At 42.3% G+C, this 25433-nt stretch overlaps 1 protein-coding gene across 1 annotated transcript in view; it reads left to right on the top strand.

Annotated features, from left to right (window-relative positions):
• The window catches only part of LOC139371203 (calcium-dependent secretion activator 1-like), a 162461-nt gene that overhangs the window by 37521 nt on the left and 99507 nt on the right, over positions 1-25433 (top strand). Inside the window, exons 5-7 of the mRNA XM_071111390.1 lie at positions 10712-10792; positions 11186-11419; positions 13598-13719. Of these exons, the coding sequence (XP_070967491.1) occupies positions 10712-10792; positions 11186-11419; positions 13598-13719 (437 nt within the window). The remainder of the gene's footprint in view (positions 1-10711; positions 10793-11185; positions 11420-13597; positions 13720-25433) is intronic.

Here is a 25433-nt window from a genome sequence, read left to right as displayed (position 1 = left end):
ACTCATCCTTTGGCGGAGACATAGTAGGATGTGCTAACGCTAAATCTGCACAGACCGGCTGTATGTTACATGGAATTAGTTCTGACATTGTGCAATTTTGTTGCGAATGGAATTGCCTACCTATTAGGCAATATTACCCCCTACTCTTTTCTTTGCCCTCTTTTCAAGAATAGGATTTAGTTGTCTTCTGCCACAGTTTAAAGACACATTTACTGTCAATATCAACACCCACTACACATTCAATCTCTGGCACACACGCGCACACACATACACACACCAGGGTTTCCGTTAGACGTCAATAGCCGGCTTTTGGTCAATAAAAATAAATAAAAAAAGGTTGATAAATAAAACTATTGCCTGCCAAAATGACCTGTAAAAACAATAACGCTTTTTATTCATTGAATACCAGTTGATGTAAATACATTTGACCGTTATGCTTATCAGTCTATAAGTAATTTGCATAATTTAGTGGAATTAAATTGGCCTGTGTGTATTTTCATTAGTCATCATGTATGTTTTTTCTCCAACACAACTATCACAAGCGCACAGATTTCTCCTGCAGCTCCTGTGCTTTTATAAGCCCATTCATTGCACAACTATTCTAAATGCAATCACGGGTTAACAGTTTTGGTGCACGATTAAAAATAACTATTTTTATTTCTCAAATAGTCATTGAAGCACACCTCCCATTCACCATTCAAGTGTAGGCACCAGGATATCAGCGCGTCACCCACCACTTTACAATGTGAGCTAGAGGCAATATGCATTTTGAAATCATACTTAATTGTTTGAAATCTGAATGTTTTATTTCATATTATAAGGCTGTCATGGAAATTATCACCAGGGACACCTGATGTCAATATTAAATTAATCATTCTATATTATCAGAAAGCTGGAGAGGTTCCAACAAACTTAATGAACCATAGTACACGTCGGTTGGAGGCTCTGCCGGGGCAGTCCTGTTACTTATAAACTGCTTACACAGACAAGTTATATTTACATGATTTACATTATTCATTATTCATTATTAGCGTTTGGTTCATGCATGTGACCGACCAATACCTAACAAGGCTTCTTCTCTCCAAGCTGATACCTTGAAACTGAGAGACCCCTTTCAGTTCTCAAAGCAATGTCCTGGACATACTGCCAAATTGCTTATACTGATAGTGAAGATTCCTCCCAGGAAAGATCAATCAATCACTTGCATGAACCAAGTCGAATTGGTTAACAGAAAAGCACCTACATAAAATGTTTCTTCACACGGCATGTCTTACCTTGCCTCAAAGTAGCTTTTGAAGCAAGGTAAAATCCGACCCTGCAAACGTGGAGGCAATTATTTTATAAGGACTTCATAGTTTCAAGTTTGGGGAAGCTTGGAGAAGCATTTTATCCTACCATTTCTACCATTCTGTATGCCAGTTCTGATTTTCATATGCGCATTAACAGTTTCATTAAAATAATAAAGTTTTTGTTTCTCAAAATCATTGTCACGTGGTTAATCGTAAAAATCTGAACAAAAATGACAAAAATCAAAGTAAAAGTCACCAGTCTCTGCCATATGGGCAGATTGATTCACCGTCATCCATTGACGGCTGAAAAAAGGAGCGCATAGCCTTTAGGCCAATGAAGCAGTAGACCTAGAACTTCCATTGCGTTTTCACACCGAGGATTGGTGCTTATCGAGATGACATTGTTGCTCCCTCAACATTATCAGGAAAGAGAAAACAGACACATGGTCATTGCTCACATGGAGCACTCCAAACAAAAGACAATAAAACATTTGACAAATCTCGTAAATGATGGTTATGAAATAAACCAAAACTTGTTTCTCACAAGTGTAGCAGGTTGTGAACTCTGCAAACAACATTTCCACTCTGAGAATGAGAATGGTAAATTAATTTAATTAATACATGCATTAACAGAAATGTATGTAACCAAATGACAGGGATTAACTGTACATTTACTACTGATGACATTATCTTCACACATATTTTAGATTATTTTAATTGACAGCCGTAACTCAATTATCAGCTAGGCCTATTGCCACGCTTGCTGCCCAAATTGCGGGCTTCCAAAATGAGGGACAGAACAGCTGTCATCTGTGCCCTTAATCAGGTACCTGTCATCATGTACCTTAGGGTTGTGTGTTGAATGCTTTTGAAGGAGACTGAGAGACAGATGGTTCCCTCGCATCACATTGTGTGTGTGTGTGTGTGTGGGTGTGTGTGTGTGGGTGTGTGTGTGTGTGTGTGCGCGCGCACGTGTGAACCTCTCCCTCAGCAAACTGAAGGCTAGTAGTGCAATTCATGACTATGTAAACCTTTCTGTGTAGAGACAACCTTAGTGACTGACTAAATTAAAATGAGAGGTTGTCTCACCGCTGTGTGTTTTACCTATGATAGTAGGCAGAGACTCTTTGTCTTCTGAAGAATGTGTTTTAGCCTGTAATGATGACTTCAGTTAAGGATTAAATTGAATAAATTCATGAATTGAATTTCAGTCCTGTGTGGCCGGTGTGTGCCCTGAGTGTGGGTGGAACAGCGTGGGTGTTGTTCCGTTTTATCAGATGGGGTTTGGTGTTATGGATGTGGTCGTGCCGACTGCCTGGCGCTGTTTTAATGAAAGCCTATAATTGGTCAGAATGGACAGGCAACATCACAACATGGCTGATGTGACTACACTGCTGGCTGCCCAGGGACTGCTATGGAAACACAAATCCAACGTTAGATCAGCATGATAAATAAATAGTATCTTTATTAATCCAGCTCTGGTGAGGCAGATCATTTGCCTTCAGCTCTGCTCACACAACACGAACACACACCTTCCGGTTGCCAGTTCATCTCCCTCTTTCTTTTCTCTGGTAACCTTCTGGCCACCTGTCTACCTCTCTAACTTCAAGGATAGGTAGGCCCCATACAAACACTGTCCATAAAGCCTGTGGAATCGGTTAACTATAAAACAATATAAAAACATCAACTCAAACAGTTGTTTGTTTGACAAAACCTTTTGCCTACCCCAGGACACAGACCATTTCTGGCAGAAGTCACTTTTATCAGTTCTTTTCCACTTGAGGTGGTACAGAAAAACAACAGCCGTCATCAGAGTGAGTTCTGTTAGATGTATAAGTAACTCAAGTCACTTACTGTGCACCTCAGTTAATATGTATATTCTATATTTTAGAATCATAAACAAGGCTATCAACAAAACAATTTGAAATCCCTCCATTCTATGCATACATTTGCTGTGAATTACAGAATGGGAGAGATGGGGAAGTAACATATCCTCCATTTTCATCCAAGACCTTGCTGTTATCATACTACAAATAGAGATCTGTCTGAAAGTTTTGAAGTAGATCTGAATGCTGGACTTTTGTTTTGGTCTAGACTGTGTGGTGCTGTATTTTGCTATGGTGTGTGTGTGTGTGTGTGTGTGTGTGTGTGTGTGTGTGTGTGTGTGTGTGTGTGTGTGTGTGTGTGTGTGTGTGTGTGTGTGTGTGTGTGTGTGTGTGTGTGTGTGTGTGTGTGTGTGTGTCTTTGTTTGTGAAACCTTTCTGCTGTCAGTCTCACACACACTATGCCCTTTGTCTGCTCATTCATGGCTCCCATGGCGACAGTAAACATGGCCACCTCTCTTTCCCTGCCTCCCCTGTCAGCTGTTGTCACCCTGCCTATATTAAACCAGACAGACCAGATTGGTTCCCTCCCTCCCACACATCACAACTGCTGCTACCAGACTCTTATAATGATTGCTAAATACTGCACAATCTAAAACACTTGCCCCCCAATCACCCCTTCTCCAAAGCACATGTAAATATTAGACTATAAATTGTGAATTCCTGTATTATACTTATGCAAATATATACACTACCGTTCAAAAGTTTGGGGTCACTTTGAAATGTCCATGTTTTTTAAAGAAAAGCACAACAAAAATTGTCCATTAAAATAACATCAAATTGATCAGAAATACAGTGTAGACATTGTTCATGTTGTAAATGACTGTTGTAGTTGGAAACGGCTGATTAAAAAAATAAAATGAATATCTACAGAGGCGAACAGAGGCCCATTGTCAGAAACCATCACTACTGTGTTTCAATAACACGATGTGTTAGCTAATCCAAGTTTATCATTTTATAAGGCTAATTGATTATTAGAAAACCCTTTTGCGATTATGTTAGCACAGTTGAAAACTGTTGTCCTGATTAAAGAAGAAATAAAACAGGCCTTCTTTTGACTAGTTGCGTATCTGGAGCATCAGCATTTGTGGGTTCACAAGTCTCAATGTCAACAGTGAACAGGCGACTCCGGGATGCTGGCCTTCTAGGCAGAGTTGCAAAGAAAAAGCCATATCTCAGACTGGCTAATAAAAATAAAATGTCTACACTGTATTTCTGTATCACTGTATTTGCACATTCTTCCACTGCAAACCTACCATTCTAGTGTTTTACTTGCTATATTGTATTTACTTCGCCACCATGGCCTTTTTTTTTTGCCTTTATCTCCCTTATCTCACCTCATTTGCTCACATTGTATATAGACTTATTTTCTACTGTATTATTGACTGTATGTTTGTTTTACTCCATGTGTAACTCTGTGTTGTTGTATGTGTCGAACTGCTTTGCTTTATCTTGGCCAGGTCCCAATTGTAAATGAGAACTTGTTCTCAACTAGCCTACCTGGTTAAATAAAGGTGAAATAAATAAATTGGGTCAATTTGATGTTATTTTATTGGACAATTATTTTAAACTGTCTTTATAACAAGGACATTTCTAAGTGACCCCATACTTTTGAACAGTATTGTGTGATATATATATATATATATATATATATATATATTCTACTAAGCCATTTACTTTGTTTGTATTCTTATCTTGTATTATTTCTTATTGTTGTTGCATTGATGAGAATAAACCTGCAGGCAAGCATTTCGTTGGACGATGTATACCATGTGTATGCCGTACATATGACTAATAAAACTTGAAACAATATCTGAACACCTGTATGTTTTGAAATTCTAACTCCTCCATACAGAGTTGATTTACAAGAATCTGAATTCACTGTATCCTCACCCAGGAAAACAGGGTAGTATCACAGCATCAGTGTGCCCCAAGTTGTCTGCACATAGAATTAACGATTGAACAGACACTCATGCACACTGAAATATTTACGCTGGCAGAGCTGTGTGCGTGTGTCTGTGTTTTTCTTTGAAAAGTGGAAAACAGAAGAGAACAAGCAGATTAGGAAGACTGTAGCCATGACAATGGTAACAGACAGTACCATACTTGACTCTAAACTCAATCAAGCCAAGGGTCCTGAACTGGGATCTAAACACAATCAACCTGAATATGGACAAGTGTGAGAGGGAAAGTCTACATAACCCTTATCCACAATTTTCCCCGCTCTGCCTCCCTCTGCCTGTGGGTTACACTATATATTTTCCCCGCTCTGCCTCCCTCTGCCTGTGGGTTACACTATATATTTTCCCCGCTCTGCCTCCCTCTGCCTGTGGGTTACACTATATATTTTCCCCGCTCTGCCTCCCTCTGCCTGTGGGTTACACTATATATTTTCCCCGCTCTGCCTCCCTCTGCCTGTGCGTTACACATTATATATTTTCCCCGCTCTGCCTCCCTCTGCCTGTGGGTTACACTATATATTTTCCCCGCTCTGCCTCCCTCTGCCTGTGGGTTACACTATATATTTTCCCCGCTCTGCCTCCCTCTGCCTGTGGGTTACACTATATATTTTCCCCGCTCTGCCTCCCTCTGCCTGTGGGTTACACTATATATTTTCCCCACTCTGCCTCCCTCTGCCTGTGGGTTACACTATATATTTTCCCCGCTCTGCCTCCCTCTGCCTGTGGGTTACACTATATATTTTCCCCGCTCTGCCTCCCTCTGCCTGTGGGTTACACTATATATTTTCCCCGCTCTGCCTCCCTCTGCCTGTGGGTTACACTATATATTTTCCCCGCTCTGCCTCCCTCTGCCTGTGGGTTACACTATATATTTTCCCCGCTCTGCCTCCCTCTGCCTGTGGGTTACACTATATATTTTCCCCGCTCTGCCTCCCTCTGCCTGTGGGTTACACTATATATTTTCCCCGCTCTGCCTCCCTCTGCCTGTGGGTTACACTATATATTTTCCCCGCTCTGCCTCCCTCTGCCTGTGGGTTACACTATATATTTTCCCCGCTCTGCCTCCCTCTGCCTGTGGGTTACACTATATATTTTCCCCGCTCTGCCTCCCTCTGCCTGTGGGTTACACTATATATTTTCCCCGCTCTGCCTCCCTCTGCCTGTGGGTTACACTATATATTTTCCCCGCTCTGCCTCCCTCTGCCTGTGGGTTGCACTATATATTTTCCCCGCTCTGCCTCCCTCTGCCTGTGGGTTACACTATAGCTGTTCACACCCATGGAGGTTTTCACTTAAGGATGAGTTATCTGCTGCCTGGAGTGCCTAATGATAGAGTGAGCAGCCTTCAGACACAGAGGCTCTACGCTCTAGTGAGTGAGTGAAAGATAGATAGTCCAGCATGCTACTCTACCAGTGGACAGAATACACTATCGATTGTCACTCAGTACAATAATACGGCTACTACAGTTACAACACCATGATGCTCAGATGGATGCTAGAGATCACAGACATATAGACTGACTGACTGACTGACTGACTGACTGACTGTATATCCCATACACACTGGAGTAGGGCTGCCAATAAAAAGTGTGTGGGTGTGGAGAGCAAAAATTACACTATAAGCCCTCGGATCACAGGTGTGAGTGAGTCCATCACGTGTGAGTGAGTGAGTGAGTGAGTCCATCACGGTGCGATCTGGTAATGCACACTCTCAGACACAAGCTGTGTTACTGTACAAAACACCTTCCACTGTAGTCTGCAGACAGGGAGGGAGTGACCACAGGAAGAGGAAGAGAGGGGAGAGAGGTAAAGATGCGAGATGGAGAGAGGGGAGATAGAAGAAAGAAATTGATCAGCTGTCCACACCACAGAACTGCAATCCCAACAGGCAGACTCTGTATAAGTTTCAAGTTTTAAAGCACAAGTACAGGGAAATGCCTTTCCTGCAAACTGTGTATATTTTTGGGGGAAGTGGACAATTCTCAGATAACATTCATACAGTACATGAAGAAAAGTATGGGAACACCTGCTCGTCGAACATGTCATTGAAAATTCATAGATATTAATATGGAGTTGGTCCCCCCTTTGCTGCTATAGCAGCCTCCACTCTTCTGGGAAGGCTTTCCACTAGATGTTGGAACATTGCTGCGGGGACTTGCTTCCATTCAGCCACGAGCGTTAGTGAGGTCGGCCACTGATGTTGGGAGATTAGGCTTGGCTCGCAGTCGGCGTTACAATTCATCCCAAAGGTGTTTGATGGGGTGGAGGTCAGGGCTCTGTGCAGGCCAGTCAAGTTATTCCACACCGAATTTAACAAACCATTTCAGCAAAGACTCTGTGTGTTCTGACAGCATTTCTAGTCCTATTTTCATCCCTTATTTCCCATCCCTCTCTCTTATTGTTGTTGTGAAGAATGCCTCAGTGCCCTGGCAGAAGGTGGAGGGTGGAGAGGGTGTACGTAGCGTGGGCAGAGAGAGAGAACAGGACATTTTCAGAGAATCTGAGACAGAAATTAATAGAGGGATGGATGAAGTGAGGGAGAGGATGGGGTGAATGAAGAGCGAGACCATCATCTTATAATTCACTAATATTAAACACCCCCCCCCCCTTCCCCTCTGGGTTCCCTGTCCCCTGGAGGCCTACAGAGGGAGGGAAGGAGAAGTAATGTTGAAGAGTTAATCTAGACACACACACGGACACAATCATAATAACACAATTCTCTCAGACACACATTGATAAACAGACACAGTCAGATGCATATGGTGTGGCAATCAGGTGTGCAGTTTTGGCCGGTGGAGATTAGGCAGATTTAATGAATCTAATTATGGTTGGCCTTGCTTACATCAGATCTGATTATATTATTACAGGGATATCTCTCTCTCTTTACTTTCTCTGGTGTAATGCAGCAAAGACTCTCAGTAGGCGAGTCTGTGTGTTCTGCCAGCATTTCTAGTTCTCTTTTCATCTACCCTCTCCCTTGTTTCCCACCCCTCTCTCATTGTTGTTGTGAAGAATGCATCAGTGCCCTGGCACTCTACTGGACTCGTTTGGCACAGGGCGTAAAACTCTGCCAGAGTTACATGCCTGTTTTTTATTCTTACTGTATTATTTCATGGCCGCAGGACTAGGCTGGTCTGGTCAGGAGACACATAGACAGTGACTCTGATGTAGTGCTGTTCATTGTGTGTGTGTGCCTGTCACGACTTCTGCCGAAGTCATTGCCTCTCCTTGTTCGGGCGGTGCTCAGCGGTCGACGTCACCGGTCTTCTAGCCATCATTGATCCATTTTTCATTTTCCATTGGTTTTGTCTTGTCTTCCCACACACCTGTTTTCAATCCCATTCATTACCTGTTGTGTATTTAACCCTCTGTTTCCTCTCATGTCTTTGTCAGAGATTGTTTATTGTCAGTGTTGTGTTTATTGTATAGGTGCGCGTCGGGGTCCTCGTGCCCATGTTTGCTTCTATTCTTATTAGTGTTATGGAGCATGTTACGTGGACATTCATTAAAAGACTCCATTTTACACTATGTTTGACTCTCCTGCGCCTGACTTCCCTGCCACCTATACACACGACTCTGACAGTGCCCTACACATCCTGTTTTAAGAGCCCTAACGATGCCTCCGAACAGACTGGGGGATTCGATTAGCATAGACTCTAGAGATCTTGTTGCATATCTGTGGCTGTGTGTATATGGTCATGCTCGTGTGGTCTGTGGATATGTGTGTGGTATATGTCAATGTACTTCAGTATGTGTATTCCTGCCAGTAAACGCACTGCTAGAAACCATATCTGTAGTCATTTGCTCCTCCATCCTCAGGGGCTGAAGGAGTGGCTGTGACAGATGTGTTTGTGTCTGCTATCGTACTGCAGGCTCCCTGACCACTAATGACTACCCCTTTTCTCAGAAGACCCACCTCTGCTCTGCAATCTGGAGAAAGAGTCTATACTGCACATACATCTGATGAAGACAACTCTGATTTATAGTATAGTCAAGTGACAAAGTAATAGATCTGAACCAGGGCTGTAAACAAGCATCCTTAAACAGAGAATTTACTTCTAAGGTCTAATTCACGACAAACACAATCATTTGACAGTGGTTGAATATCGATCATCATTTCCAGGGGAGTGGAAGTCATGGGATTCAAATGGAAATTAAATTGGTTAGCCTACAGATCATCGTATTGGTGGGGTGTACAGGTGTAGGATCTTAATTTGACCACTTTCTCACAGCAGGAAAATAATCCTGCAGCAACAAGAAATGTTAATTATTGTGTGAATTATAATTAATGACAATTTTTGTAGGGTTTGATACATTTTTAAGTGGAAATTACAAACTGTAGAAGCCTTTCTTAACTTCTCTAGGGTAGGGGGCATTATTTTCACCTCCGGATAAAAAGCGTGCCCAAAGTAAACTGCCTGCTACTCAGGCCCAGAAGCTAGGATATGCATACAATTGGTAGATTTGGATAGAAAACACTACATTTTCCAAAACTGTTAAAATAACATCTGTGACTATAACAGAACTGATTTGGCAGGTGAAAACCTGAGAAAAATCCATCCAGGAAGTAGGATTTTTTTTATATTTTTGTTGTTTTCTATTCAATTCCATTACAGTATCCATTGATTTAGGACTCAAATTGCAGTTCCTATGACTTCCACTAGATGTCAACAGTCTTTAGAAATAGTTTCAGGCTTGTATTCTGAAAAATTTGGGAGTAAGAACAGTCTGAATGACTGGACCCTAAAGTGCCACAGAGCTTTTTCATGGGCAATCCCGAGAGTGCGCCTTTCTTGTTTACCTTTTATATTGACAACGTTATTGTCCGGTTGAAATATTATAGATTATTTAGGCTATAAAACAACCTGAGGATTAGATATAAACATCGTTTGACATGTTTCTATGAACTTTACGGATACAATTTGGATTTTTTGTCTGCCTGTTGTGACTGCGTTTGAGCAGTGGATTACGCGCGAACAAAGCGGTTTTGGATATAAAGAGAGACTTTATCAAACAAAACAAACATTTATTGAGAAAAATGAATGTCTTCTGAGTGCAACCATATGAAGAGCATCAAAGGTATGTGATTCATTTTATCTCTATTTCTGACTTGTGTAACTCTTCTACTTGGCTGGTTACTGTTTGTAATGATTTGTCTGCTGGGCGATGTTCTCAAATAATCGCATGGTATGCTTTTGCCGTAAAGCCTTTTTGAAATCTGACACCGTGGTTGGATTCACAAGAAGTTCATCTTTAAACATATATATATAACACTTGAATGTCTTCTGAATTTTTACAATCAGTATTTCTGTTTTTGAATTTGCATTGATCAAATTAAGATTCTATATCTGTACATGTACGCTCCAAGGCATTACATCTTGATACATTCAGACATTACTACAAACAATTTCCAATGATGATTATTAGGATATAAGAACTAAAGGTAATACTATGTCAATATCAAGGTTTGTAATGGAGGTTGTGTGTAAGGCCCTGCGTTATGCCACCAGGTGATAATAAATGCTGAATGTAAGGCTTATGTCATGATAACGTCTCTTGTCGTTGTGTTTGTTTCCAGCTTGATAACCCAGACGAGCAGGCTGCTCAGATCAGGAGAGAGCTGGACGGACGACTGCAGATGGCAGATCAGATCGCCAGGGTAAGACACAACCACCTCAAAGTAAAGTTAGACACCAACCTACCACTCTTAAATCACCTCACCAGAGCTGTTTCTGATACAGTAGAAGATGGTAGCTCTAAGGTCTATAAACTAAGTAGTAGTGATACTACAGTATCTGTGTGTTCTGAACCCTAGGCCCTCAAGCATAAGGCACATCTTTACATCAGAAAACTGCCTCAATAATGTAAGAGCAGAGGTAGACTCATGCAGGAGTACCCATAAATTAAGATCCTCTTTAAAAATACCTTTATGGTTGTAGACTACACGATGGACGTGTGTGTGGGTGTGACTTATGTGTGCTTGCGTGCCTGTGTGTGTGTATGTGCGTGCCTGTGTGTATACCTGTGTGTGTATGTTTCTGTGCCATAACAGGGTGGCAGGTTTCCCAAGTTTGTTTCCAAAGAGATGGAGGCCATGTTCATAGAGGAGCTGAGATCCTCAGTGAACCTGCTTATGGCTAACCTGGAGAGCATGCCCGTGTCTAAGGGAGGAGAGTTCAAACTGCAGAAGCTCAAACGAGGACACAACAGCTCTATCATAGACATGGGCCAGGAGGACGAGAACACACTGTCCAAGTCTGATGTGGTGCTCTCCTTCACTCTGGAGGTATGGTTGGTTAACACTGCAGCTCATACATAGCGTGTCAGAGACACTGCCTCCAGTGGTCATATGCAGAAGTGTGCTATTGAAGTAATCCTGACTATTTCATCTGTCAGGCTACATAGAAAATAACATTCAAGGCTCTTCTTACTTTAGAAACAGACAGACACTGAGAGGGAAAGTAAGAGAGAGATGTAGACTGAATGACATAGGTGGTTTAGAGAGAGAGAAAGAGAGAGAGAGAGAGAGAGAGAGAGAGAGCCAGGAAAAGAGGGAGATACAGTGGCTTGCGAAACTATTCACCCACCTTGGCATTTTTCCTTTTTGTTGCCTTACAACCTGGAATTAAAATGTATCATTTGATTTACACAACATGCCTACCACTTTGAAGATGCAAAATATGTTTTATTGTTAAAAAAGACAAAACTAAACTTGAGCGTGCATAACTATTCACTCCCCCAAAGGCAATACTTTTTAGAGCCTCCTTTTGCAGCAATTACAGCTGCAAGTCTCCTGGGGTATGTCTCTATAAGCTTTGCACATCTAGCCCCTGGGATTTTTCCCCATTCTTCAAGGCAAAACTGCTCCAGCTCCTTCAAGTTGGATGGGGTTCCGCTGGTATACAGCAATCTTTAAGTCATACCACAGATTCTCAGTTGGATTGAGGTCTGGGCATTGACTAGACAATTCCAAGACATTTAAATAGTACCCATTAAACCACTCGAGAGTTGCTTTAGCAGTATGCTTAGGGTCATTGTCCTGCTGGAAGGTGAACCCCCATCCCAGTCTCTGGAATCTCTGGAAGACTGAAACAGGTTTCCCTCAAGAATTTCCTTGTATTTAGTGCCATCCATCAGTCCTTCAATTCTGACTAGTTTCCCAGTCCCTGCCGATGAAAAACATCCCCACAGCATGATGCTGCCACCACCATGCTTCACTGTTGGCAATGGTTTTATCGGGGTGATGAGAGGTGTTGGGTTTACGCCATGTATAGCGTTTTCCTTGATGGCCAGAAAGCAAAATTGTTGTCTCATCTGACCAGAGTACCTACTTCCATATGTTTGGGGAGTCTCCGACATGCCTTTTGGCGAACACCAAACGTGTTTTCTTAATTAAAGCAATGGCTTTTTTCTTGCCACTCTTCCGTAAAGCCCAGCTCTGTGGAGGGTACGGCTTAAAGTGGTCCTATGGACAGATACTCCCATCTCTGCTGTGGAGCTTTGCAGCTCCTTCAGAGTTATCTTTGGTCTCTTTGTTGCCTCTCTGATTAATGCTCTCCTTGCCTGGTTCATGAGTTTTGGTGGGCGGCCCTCTCTTGGCAGGTTTGTTGTGGTGCCTTATTATTTCAATTTTTTAATAATGGATTTAATGGTGCTCCGTGCGATGTTCAAAGTTTTTGATATTTTTGTTATAACCCTGATCTGTACTTCTCCACGACATTGTCCCTGACCTGTTTGGAGAGCTCCTTGGTCTTCATGGTGACGCTTTCTTGGTGGTGCCCCTTGCTTTGTGGTGTTGCAGACTCTGGGGCCATTCAGAGCAGGTGTGTATATATACTGAGATCATGTGACATTTAGATTGCACAGAGGTGGACTTTAATTAACTAATTATGTGACTTCTGGAGGTAATTGGTTGCAACAGAGCTTATTTAGGGGCTTCATAGCAAAGGGGGGAATACATATGCACGCACCACTACAAATATTTTTTGAAACAAGTAATTTTTTTCATTTCACTTCACCAATTTGGACTATTTTGTGTATGTCCATTACATGAAATCCAAATAAAAAATCAATTTAAATTACAGGTTGTAATGCAACAAAATAGGAAAAACGCCAAGGGGGATAGGCTCTGATGATTAATGGTCCCTCCACTCTCGTATACCTCAGACATGTTTATAGTAGCAGCCATTCAATACAGTCGTAATGTTTTAAACTCCCTATTCTGCTGCTGTCAGGGGACATGGCTGTAGTTCAGAGGGGCTGAGTTTATCGGGGGCGCCCATGTTTGTAAAAAAAAATAACAAGTCAGATGTTTCTTTATAGTATTATCAGTGTCTGTAACAGTGCTCTAGCTCTAACTGATAAAATGCATTTTTTTGTGTCTGAAACTAGTTTCTAGCAGCAGATGCATGTTGGAAATACATAACATGTATAGGCATTTGACTTGCAGTATTCTCTCTGTCAGGTGGTGATTGTGGAGGTTCAGGGGTTAAAGTCTCTGGCGCCCAATCGAGTCGTCTACTGCACCATGGAGGTGGAGGGGGGGCATAAGCTCCAGACTGACCAGGCCGAGGCCTCCAAGCCAACGTGAGTGTGACACACACACACGCACACACATACACACACAGGTATGCTGGGCACACAAATTCGATTAGAACAGCCTTATTTAAAGTGGCAATCGGCAGTAGAAACAATAACAAAGAGATCTCCCCGTTCCTAGTTTGGTAAAAAGCTGAGGGATGGGACTGGAGAAATGTAAACACTTTCATATTCATAGACATAGCTATGAATGCAATTATAGTTTAACCATGTTTTGAGGCTATATAGGGTTTGTTTACATTTACTTTGTTTACAAACATTGGCGTAAAACCAGCTTGTATTTTGGTATCTGATGGGGTATGACAGTTCATCTAAGGTCATGAGGCATTTATAAGTCATATTCTTCAAGAATCAACAGGTACATATCATTCATTTATAAGTCCAATAATGGATATAACAGCTGCTGTTTGCCTCTTTAAAAGTAAATACCTAGTTACTGGGTAATAAGTTCAGTACGTTATATTTGATGTATACAGTGGGGCAAAAAAGTATTTAGTCAGCCACCAATTGTGCAAGTTCTCCTACTTAAAAAGATGAGAGAGGCCTGTAATTTTCATCATAGGTACACTTAAACTATGAAAGACAAAATGATGGAAAAAAATCCAGAAAATCACATTGTAGGATTTTTAATGAATTTATTTGCAAATTATGGTGGAAAATAAGTCACCTACAAACAAGCAAGATTTCTGGCCCTCACAGACCTGTAACTTCTTCTTTAAGAGGCTCCTCTGTCTTCCACTCGTTATCAGTATAAAAGACACCTGTCCACAACCTCAAACAGTCACACTCCAATCTCCACTATGGCCAAGACCAAAGAGCTGTCAAAGGACACCAGAAACAGAATTGTAGACCTGCACCAGGCTGGGAAGACTGAATCTGCAATAGGTAAGCAGCTTGGTTTGAAGAAATCAACTGTGGGAGCAATTATTAGGAAATGGAAGACATACAAGACCACTGATAATCTCCCTCGATCTGGGGCTCCACGCAAGATCTCACCCCATGGGGTCAAAAGGATCACAAGAACGGTGAGCAAAAATCCCAGAACCACACGGGGGGACCTAGTGAATGACCTACAGAGATCTGGGACCAACGTAACAAAGGCTGCCATCAGTAACACACTACGCCGCCAGGGACTCAAATCCTGCAGTGCCAGACGAGTCCCCCTGCTTAAGCCAGTGCATGTCCAGGCCCGTCTGAAGTTTGCTAGAGAGCATTTGGATGATCCAGAAGAAGATTGGGAGATGTCATATGGTCAGATGAAACCAAAATAAAACTTTTTGGTAAAAACTCAACTTGTCATGTTTGTAGGACAAAGAATGCTGAGTTGCATCCAAAGAACACCATACCTACTGTGAAGCATGGGGGTGGAAACATCATGCTTTGGGGCTGTTTTTCCTGCAAAGGGACCAGGACGACTGATCCGTGTAAAGGAAAGAATGAATGGGGCCTTGTATCGTGAGATTTTGAGTGAAAACCTCCTTCCATCAGCAAGGGCATTGAAGATGAAACGTGGCTGGGTCTTTCAGCATGACAATGATCCCAAACACACCGCCCGGGCAACGAAGGAGTTGCTTTGTAAGAAGCATTTCAAAGTCCTGGAGTGGCCTCGCCAGTCTCCAGATCTCAACCCCATAGAAAATCTTTGGAGGGAGTTGAAAGTCCGTGTTGCCCAGCAACAGCCCCAAAACATCACTGCTCTAGAGGAGATCTGCATGGAGGAATGGGCCAAAATACCAGCAACAGTGTGTGAAAACCTTGTGAAGACTTACAGAAAACGTTTGACCTCTGTCATTGCCAACAAAGGGTATATAACAAAGTATTGAGATAAACTTTTGTTATTGACCAAAAACGTATTTTCCACCATCATTTGCAAATAAATTCGTTAAAAATCCTACAATGTGATTTTCTGAATTTTTTCTCTCTCGTTTTGTCTGTCATTGTTGAAGTGTACCTATGATGAAAATTACAGGCCTCTCTCATCTTTTTAAGTGGGAGAACTTGCACAATTGGTGGCTGACAAAATACTTTTTTGCCCCACTGTATGTAAACAAACTCATGTTTGCTAAGCATGTTAGGAAGTACATAACAGCATTTAATTTCCAGTCACAGGTTGTTTACTTAGATTCATCACAGCCAGTCATGTGCAAGGCCTCAGTGACATAAAACGTGACCTGGTGATGCGATTGAATCTGCTCCTAACTCACTCTCACACTACTTCCTGTTTACATATACATGGCCACATCATGTGTACTTCCTATGACATAAAAACCCCAAGCCCCTGACTGCTGTTCTTCCCTCAGTCCCACTCTGAGTAGCACCTGATCCAGATTGTGTTAATATGATTAGTAAGTCCTGAGTCCTCGTTAGGTGGTCCATAGGGTGGGTTCATGTTCTGTCAATAGCTGCACACCATGGTGTGGTAATGATATTTCCTGTGTGAGTATGACCAGGTGTTGTAGACGCCGAGACAGACTGATTACTCAACATGCACCTTCTTCCACTGGTTGTGTGAGGACACTCACACATGTACATTTAGGTAGTAGTACCATCAATACTCATTCAGAAATTTTAATTTTGGCGAGAGCCTTCTGTTTCTGAGATGACAGATGTTGCTGGTTGATTATAGTTTTAGCTTCACACAGTTACTGTAACACACCCTAGTGTGAAATATGTGGTGCAATGGGTCTTTGTTGTCTGACATTGTCAGAGTTATATCAGTCTCTATGCCCTGAGTGCACAGAGATAGAGAGTAGACATTGTCTAGAGTCTAGACTTTGGCCAGGGAGGCAGCTGTGCCCGTCTGTGACGTCAAACTATGTGTCTATGTGTGCATCAGATAAGTGCGAGGGAGAGAGAGAAGGGGCTATTTTAGACCCTGCTTCCTCACGGTGGAAGGCTCAGGTTGGAGCTGTGCTATGAGTGGATCATTGGAAACTTTAGTTCAACAGAGTATGGGGCTATTATTGCTAGATACAGTATCTCAGTCAAACCCTGATGTGTACATCTAAAGGGATCCATTCCTTCTCTTCCACAGATGGCAAGTCCTGTTGAACTTGGAATAGGAAATACAGTACATAGCCAATAGTATGTGGACAAGCCTGTTGCTGACAGGTGTATAAAATTGAACACACAGCCATGCAGTTTCGTAGACAAACATTGGTAGTAGAATGGCTGGTAGTAGAAAGTTACTGAAGAGCTCAGTAACTTTCAACGTGGCACTGTCATAGTGCCACCTTTCCAACAAGTCAATTTGTCACATTTCTGTCCTGCTAGAGCTGCCCCTGTCAACTGTAAGTGCTGATATTGTGAAGTGGAAACGTCTAGGAGCAACAGCGGCTCAGCCACCAAGTGGTAGGCAACACAAGCACATAGAACGGTGCCGCTGAGTGCTGAAGCTCCTAGTGTGTAAAAATCATCTGACTCACTACCCAGTTCCAAACTGTTTTTAGAAGCATTGACAGCACAATAACTGTTTGTTGGAAGCTTTGTGAAATGGGTTTCCATGGCCGAGCAGCCGCACACAAGCCTAAGATCACCATCTGCAATGCCAAGCATCGGCTGGAGTAGTGTAAAGCTATTTGCCATTGGTCCCGAGCAGTGGAAATGCGTTCTTTGGAGTGATGAATCACGCTTCACCATCTGGCAGTCCGACAGACGAATCTGGGTTTGGCGGAAGCCAGGAGAACGCTACCTTCCTCAAGGCATAGTAAAGTTTAATGGAGGAGAAATAATGTTTTTCATGGTTCGGGCTAGGCCCCTTAGTTCGAGTGAAGGGAAATCTTAACGCTTCAGCATACAATGACATTCTAGACAATTCTGTTCTTCCAACTTTGTGGCAACAGTTTGGGGAAGGCCCTTTCCTATTTCAGCATGACAATGCCCCCATGCATAAAGCTAGGTCCATACAGAAATGGTTTGTCGAGATCGGTGTGGAAGAACTTGACTGGCATGCACAGAGCCCTGACCTGAATCCCATCGAACAACTTTGGGATGAATTGTAATGCCGACTGCGAGTCAAGCCTAATCTCCCAACATCAGTGCCCACCCTCACTAATGCTCTTGTGGCTGAATGGAATCAAGTCCCCGCCGCAATGTTCCAACATTTAGTGGAAATCCTTCCCATAAGAGTGGGGACCAACTCCATTTTAATGCCCATGAATTTGGAAAGAGATGTTCGACGAACAGTTGTCCAGATACTTTTGGTCATGTAGTGTATGAATGTTGTCTGTTGGGATTTTAGTTATCTGTTCTGTGGTATGGACCAGCTGATCACTTTCCTCTCTCTCCCCCCTCTCCATCTCCCCATCTATCTCATCTTTACTTCTCTACCTCACTCCCCCCTCTTCCTCTTCCTGCTGTCTCTCCCTCCCTGTCTGCAGACTGCAGTGGTAGGTGTTTTGTACAGTAACACAGTAGCTTGTGTCTGAGAGTGTGCGTTGCCAGGTCAGGTCACACCGTGATTCGGGGTGGAGAGGTGTGTGAAAGGATGGACTCACTCACACCTGTGACCCGAGGGCTTTTTGCAAATAGGATACAACCTGCTGGCTGGATGCGAGCTGTAGCCAGGCAGAAGGAACGTTGTTGTGTGTGCGGCTCCAGCATTGTGCTGTACTATCTTGTGCTGCTCCACACGTTTGGCTGAGCTGAGAGTTAAATCAAGTCCCATAGGAATGCCCATGGGCTGTGCTCGTGGCCACTTGGGCTCAAACCAACACCAGGCCTCACATCTGAGCCATGGGCCAGGATGAGAAATACACTCAATCCCTAGACATATTCACATCTCCAGCATTCTGCATGATGAGAAATACCTGCCATACTAGACCTGCGCACATCTTAGCCGCTCCGGAGAAATAGACCCATTCTCAGACCTCTGCTCGTCTCAGGCATGTTGTAATGAGGAATATATGCTGTGATTCTAACAAATCAATTCATCTCTGTAATTTTCTCTGAAAGCAACTCATACATTCTGTAATGACATTTTCTGACCTCGTGAATCTAATCCAGACTTTAGTGATGCAAGCTGTTACACTGCCATCTACAGATGGAACAGTTTGTGAAGACAGAATAATCAGGGATGGGCAGCCACAGTAGTTTGCTGAAAACACATTTACAGTCAGACAGGGTCAGACATTCATATTTACAGTCAGGCATTCATAAATACTACACAATTTAAACCATCTGGAGAATATGACATTTATGTTTGCATTAATCCATGCAATATTATGCTGCTCTGTAATCTATTATAATAGATTCTCTTTTCCCTCTAAATGTGGGTCAATATCGCAGAGTCAACACTACATTGCCAGTGCACTCTGCTCTGACAAGACAAACAGAACACAAACCCCAGGGAAATGGAGAGGGTGAAAGAGAGAGATGGCCAGACTAGTCTTCATTCTGCCGTATCAGTGCTCCCCCACCGCACTTTAGTGAGTGTGAAGTCACTCCTGGCTATATTAATTCTACACATGAGTGGCCACAAGCATTCAAGGCCTCTCTCTATTCCATGCTTACTGTATGTCACTCTCTGCCCACTCTGGCTCACATGCTTCTAGAATTTAACTAAGGGTGTTTTCACATATAGTCTTCTTTAAAATAACCGATCTCAGTCCTCTTTAAAGTGAACTCTGGGGTAAAAAATAAGAAGCATAAGAACTGTTATCTTTGTATTCACACTGCCCTTGCCTTTGAATGAGGTCTCAACTCTTTTGCCAGTTCACGTCAACTATTTTGTGAACCAAGTCCTCTTTGCATTCACATTGCTATGTTTAGAAAGGAATCAAGATATTTTTCCAACATGCACTCTGGGTTTTTACAAAGTGCAGGACAAGCAATTCAATCAGAATATGTTATTAGACAGCTAGAAGCTAATACATTGCATTTAGTTAAAATATGAGAGATAATAATTGTATTCAGAAGATACTAATAACATGCACATTTTTATTGGAAACAGAATGAATAGCAATAGAATAATAGAATAACTGCAGAATAACTGCAGAATAAATAATGCTGTCATTGAAAGTTTTACACCCAAGGTGGTACTGCTCGGGTACTGTCCCGAGCTAAAATAGATTTTGTAACCTATGTTGTGATTCTCACCAAATATATTGTCTTCTCACACTACTGAAACCCTACAATCAATAAACAGCTCATGAAGCTCTCTTAGCCTATAGATCACATATTATAAACAAATTATCTGAACTACAAACACCACACATTTTCAAATTTCTGTGCATCCGTGACAACTGCTAATCAATATCCAAAAAACAGGACACATTTTTTTCTGCGAACCTGCATCTTCTCTCTTTTGTGGCACCAATGGGAAGGTTTATGGCAGGGGAAACAGTGTTGCAGTAGTATAGTGTGTGGTGCGGGAATAATGACTTGCGAACCTGGGGAGCTTTGCGTTAACATTGTCCTAAAAAAGGTAACCAGCTGCAACTCACGATGTGTACGTGGAGCTGTGAACAACTCAACTAGATTACAGAGAACAACCCAACTATACTGAACAAAAATATAAACGCAACATAAAAAGTGAGCCGAACTCAGAACAACTCTCGAGATGGTCTCAGTTCGATTCGTTTCTGGGGCTCTTTTGAGGTGTCTGAGTTCCTTTGGAGTTCACACTGCAAAAAAAATGTAAGCGAACCGCACTGAGTTAAAAAAATTTGACTGGAAGTGAACAAGTGTGAAGATACCCTAAGAGAATAGTGAGAATTCTGAGTCTGCACATAGGACGAGCCAGGAGCATGATTCTTCATTAGCTGCAACTCACGATGTGTGCGTGGAGCTGTGAACAACTCAACTAGATTACAGAGAACAACCCAACTATACTGAACAAAAATATAAACGCAACATAAAAAGTGTTGGTCCTATGTTTCATGAGCTGAAATATAAGATCTGAAATTCTCTCAAGTGTTGTGCACAAATTTGTTTACATCCTTGTTAGTGAGCATTTCTCCTTTGCTAAGATAATCCATCCACCGGACAGGTGTGGCATATCAAGAAGCTGATTAAACAGCATGACAATTACACAGGTGCACCTTGTACTGGGGACAATAAAAGGCCACTCTAAAATGTGCAGTTTTGTCAAACAAACACAATGGCACAGATGTCTTAAGTTTGAGTAGGCATGCAATTGGCATGCTGACTGCAGGAATGTCCACCAAAGCTGTTGCCAGATAATTTAATGTTAATTTCTCTACCATAAGCTGCCTCCAACGTCGTTTTAGAGAATTTGGTAGGACGTCCAACCGGCCTCACAACCGTAGGCCATGTGTAACCACAGCAGACCAGGACCTCCACATTCGGCTTCTACACCTGCGGGATCGTCTGAGACCAGCCACCCGGACAGCTGATGAAACTGAGGAGATTTACTGTCTGTAATAAATCCTGTTTGTGGGGAAAAACGCATTCTGATTGGCTGGGCCTGGCTCCCAAGTGGGTGGGTCTATGCCCTGCAAGGCCCACCCATCACTGCACCCCTGCCCAGTCATGTGAAATCCAAAGATTAGGGCCTAATGAATTTTTTTTAATTGATAGATTTTCTGTAAATTGTTGAAATTGTTGCATGTTGCATTTATATTTTTGTTCAGTATAGATTACAGAGAACAACCTAACTCGATTACAGAGGAAAACCCAACTACCTTCTATCGACAAGTCTACTGTTTTTACAAGGGTGTGTGTGTGTGTGTTTATAGAAGTCAAGGTCAATGATACACAGTAGGTGCAATGTTTATTCATTCTTCCCTGATTGCCGCTATCTAATTAGCCACTTGAGCCGCTGCTGTACACGTTAATGTATTTGTCCAAGAGTGAGGGTGCAGGGCTCACCCCTTTCCCTGCCCCTGTGATTCGTGACATGTTACACCAATATATGAGGTATTCTGTGAGTTGAAATTAAGTACAGTTGATGTCGAAAGTTTACATACACCTTAGCCAAATACATTTAAACTCAGTTTTTCACAATTCCTGACATTTAATCATAGTAAAAATTCCCTGTCTTATGTCAGTTAGGATCACCACTTAATTTTAAAAATGTGAAATTTCAGAATAATAGTAGAGAGAGTGATTTATTTCAGCTTTTATTTCTTTCATCACATTCCCAGTGGGTCAGACGTTTACATACACTCAATTCATATTTGGTAGCATTGCCTTTAAATTGTTTAACTTGGGTCAAACATTTCAGGTAGCCTTCCACAAGCTTCCCACAATAAGTTGGGTGAATTTCAGGCCCATTGCTCCTGACAGAGCTGGTGTAACTGAGTCAGATTTGTAGGCCTCCTTGCTCGCACACGCTTTTTCAGTTCTGCCCACATATTTTCTATATGATTGTCAGGGCTTTGTGATGGCTACTCCAATACCTTGACTTTGCTGTCCATAAGCCATTTTGCCACAACTTTGGAAGTATGCTTGGGGTCATTGTCCATTTGGAAGACCCATTTGGGACCAAGCTTTAACTTCCTGACTGATGTCTTGAGATGTTGCTTCAATATATCCACATAATTTTCCTTCCTTATGAAGCCATCTATTTTGTGAAGTGCACCAGTCCCTCCTGCGGCAAAGCACCACCACAACATGATGCTGCCACCCCAGCGCTTCACGGTTGGGATGGTGTTCTTCGGCTTGCAAGCCTCCCCCTTTTTTCTCCAAACATAACGATGATCATTATGGCCAAACAGTTATATTTTTGTTTCATCAGACCAGAGGACTTTTCTCCAAAAAGTACGATCTTTGTCCCCATGTGCAGTTGCAAACCGTAGTCTGTTTTTTTTATGGCGGTTTTGGAGCCGTGGCTTCTTCCTTGCTGAGAGGCCTTTCAGGTTATGTTGATATAGGACTTGTTTTACTGTGGATATAGACACTTTTGTACCTGTTTCCTCCAGCATCTTCACAAGGTCCTTTGCTGTTTTTCTGGGATTGATTTGCACTTTTCGCACCAAAGTACGTTAATCTCTCCTTCCTGAGAGGTATGACGGCTGCGTGGTCCCATGGTGTTTATACTTGCGTGCTATTGTTTGTACAGATGAACGTGGTACCTTCAGGTGTTTGGAAATTGCTTCCAAGGATGAACAAGACTCTTTTTTCTGAGGTCTTGGCTGTTTACTTTTGATTTTCCCATGATGTCAAGCAAAGAGGCACTGAGTTTGAAGGTAGGCCTTGAAATACATTCACAGGTACACCTCCAATCGACTCAAATTATGTCAATTAGCCTATCAGAAGTTTCTAAAGCCATGGCGTTTTCTGGAAGCTGTTTATTAAAGGCGCTGTCAATTTAGTGTATGTAAACTTCTGACCCACTGGAATTGTGATACAGTGAATTATAAGTGAAATAATCTATCTGTAAGCAATTACTGGAAAAATGACTTGTCATGCACAAAGTAGATGTCCTAACCGACTTGCCAAAACTATAGTTTGTTAACAAGAAATTTGTGGAGTGGTTGAAAAACGAGTTTTAATGACTCCAACCTAAGTGTATGTAAACCTCCGACTTCAACTGTATCTAGCCTACTTGACAAATTAGGCCACAAAGTTGCTGTTCCTTGATAAAATAATAACAATGTAATGTTAGAACTACTGCAACTCCATTGTGAAAGGTTCTCATTGGTTGGCTGATTTTAATTCATTAATTAATTTTTATTTCACCTTTATTTAGCCAGGTAGGCTAGTTGAGAACAAGTTCTCATTTACAACTGCGACCTGGCCAAGGTAAAGAAAGCAGTGCGACACAAACACAGTTACACTTGGAATAAACAAACATACAGTCAATAAAACAGTAGAAAAAGTATATATACAGTGGGTGCAAATGAGGTAGGATAACAGAGGTAAGGCAATAAATAGGCCATAGTGGCAAAATAATTACAATATAGCAATTAAACACTGGAGTGATAGATGTGCAGAAGATGAGTGTACGGATACTGGGGTGCAAAATGAGCAAAATCAACTAGATAACAGTGTGGGGATTTTATTTATTTTTATTTATTTCACCTTTATTTAACCAGGTAGGCAAGTTGAGAACAAGTTCTCATTTACAATTGCGACCTGGCCAAGATAAAGCAAAGCAGTTCGACACATACAACGACACCGAGTTACACATGGAGTAAAACAAACATACAGTCAATAATACAGTATAAACAAGTCTATATACGATGTGAGCAAATGAGGTGAGATAAGGGAGGTAAAGGCAAAAAGGCCATGGTGGCAAAGTAGATACAATATAGCAAGTAAAACACTAGAATGGTAGATTTGCAATGGGAGAATGTGCAAAGTAGAAATAAAAATAAGGGGGGTGCAAAGGAGCAAAATAAATAAATAAATGAAATACAGTAGGGAAAGAGGTAGTTGTTTGGGCTAAATTATAGGTGGGCTATGTACAGGTGCAGTAATCTGTGAGCTGCTCTGACAGTTGGTGCTTAAAGCTAGTGAGGGAGATAAGTGTTTCCAGTTTCAGAGATTTTTGTAGTTCGTTCCAGTCATTGGCAGCAGAGAACTGGAAGGAGAGGCGGCCAAAGAAAGAATTGGTTTTGGGGGTGACTAGAGAGATATACCTGCTGGAGCATCTGTGGATTGGAGATGTTTGATATGGGTCTGGAAGGAGAGTTTACAGTCTAACCAGACACCTAAGTATTTGTAGTTGTCCACGTATTCTAAGTCGGAGCCGTCCAGAGTAGTAATGTTGGACAGGCGGGTAGGTACAGGTAGCGATCGGTTGAAGAGCATGCATTTAGTTTTACTTGTATTTAAGAGCAATTGGAGGCCACGGAAGGAGAGTTGTATGGCATTGAAGCTTGCCTGGAGGGTTGTTAACACAGTGTCCAAAGAAGGGCCAGAAGTATACAGAATGGTGTCGTCTGCGTAGAGGTGGATCAGAGACTCACCAGCAGCAAGAGCGACCTCATTGATGTATACAGAGAAGAGAGTCGGTCCAAGAATTGAACCCTGTGGCACCCCCATAGAGACTGCCAGAGGTCCGGACAGCAGACCCTCCGATTTGACACACTGAACTCTATCAGAGAAGTAGTTGGTGAACCAGGCGAGGCAATCATTTGAGAAACCAAGGCTGTCGAGTCTGCCGATGAGGATGTGGTGATTGACAGAGTCGAAAGCCTTGGCCAGATCAATGAATACGGCTGCCCAGTAATGTTTCTTATCGATGGCGGTTAAGATATCATTTAGGACCTTGAGCGTGGCTGAGGTGCACCCATGACCAGCTCTGAAACCAGATTGCATAGCAGAGAAGGTATGGTGAGATTCGAAATGGTCGGTAATCTGTTTGTTGACTTGGCTTTCGAAGACCTTAGAAAGGCATGGTAGGATAGATATAGGTCTGTAGCAGTTTGGGTCAAGAGTGTCACCCCCTTTGAAGAGGGGGATGACCGCAGCTGCTTTCCAATCTTTGGGAATCTCAGACGACATGAAAGAGAGGTTGAACAGTCTAGTAATAGGGGTGGCAACAATTTTGGCAGATAATTTTAGAAAGAAAGGGTCCAGATTGTCTAGCCCGGCTGATTTGTAGGGGTCCAGATTTTGCAGCTCATTCAGAACATCAGCTGAGCAGATTTGGGAGAAGGAGAAATGGGGAAGGCTTGGGCGAGTTGTTGTGGGGGGTGCAGTGCTGTTGACCGGGGTAGGAGTAGCCAGGTGGAAAGCATGGCCAGCCGTAGAAAAATGCTTATTGAAATTCTCAATTATGGTGGATTTATCAG

This window comes from Oncorhynchus clarkii, chromosome 17 (genome assembly GCF_045791955.1).
Source record: "Oncorhynchus clarkii lewisi isolate Uvic-CL-2024 chromosome 17, UVic_Ocla_1.0, whole genome shotgun sequence".
NCBI classification, from domain to species: Eukaryota; Metazoa; Chordata; class Actinopteri; order Salmoniformes; family Salmonidae; genus Oncorhynchus; species Oncorhynchus clarkii.
Note: the sequence above shows the minus strand (reverse complement) of the source record. Positions and strands in the feature narration are given on the sequence as shown.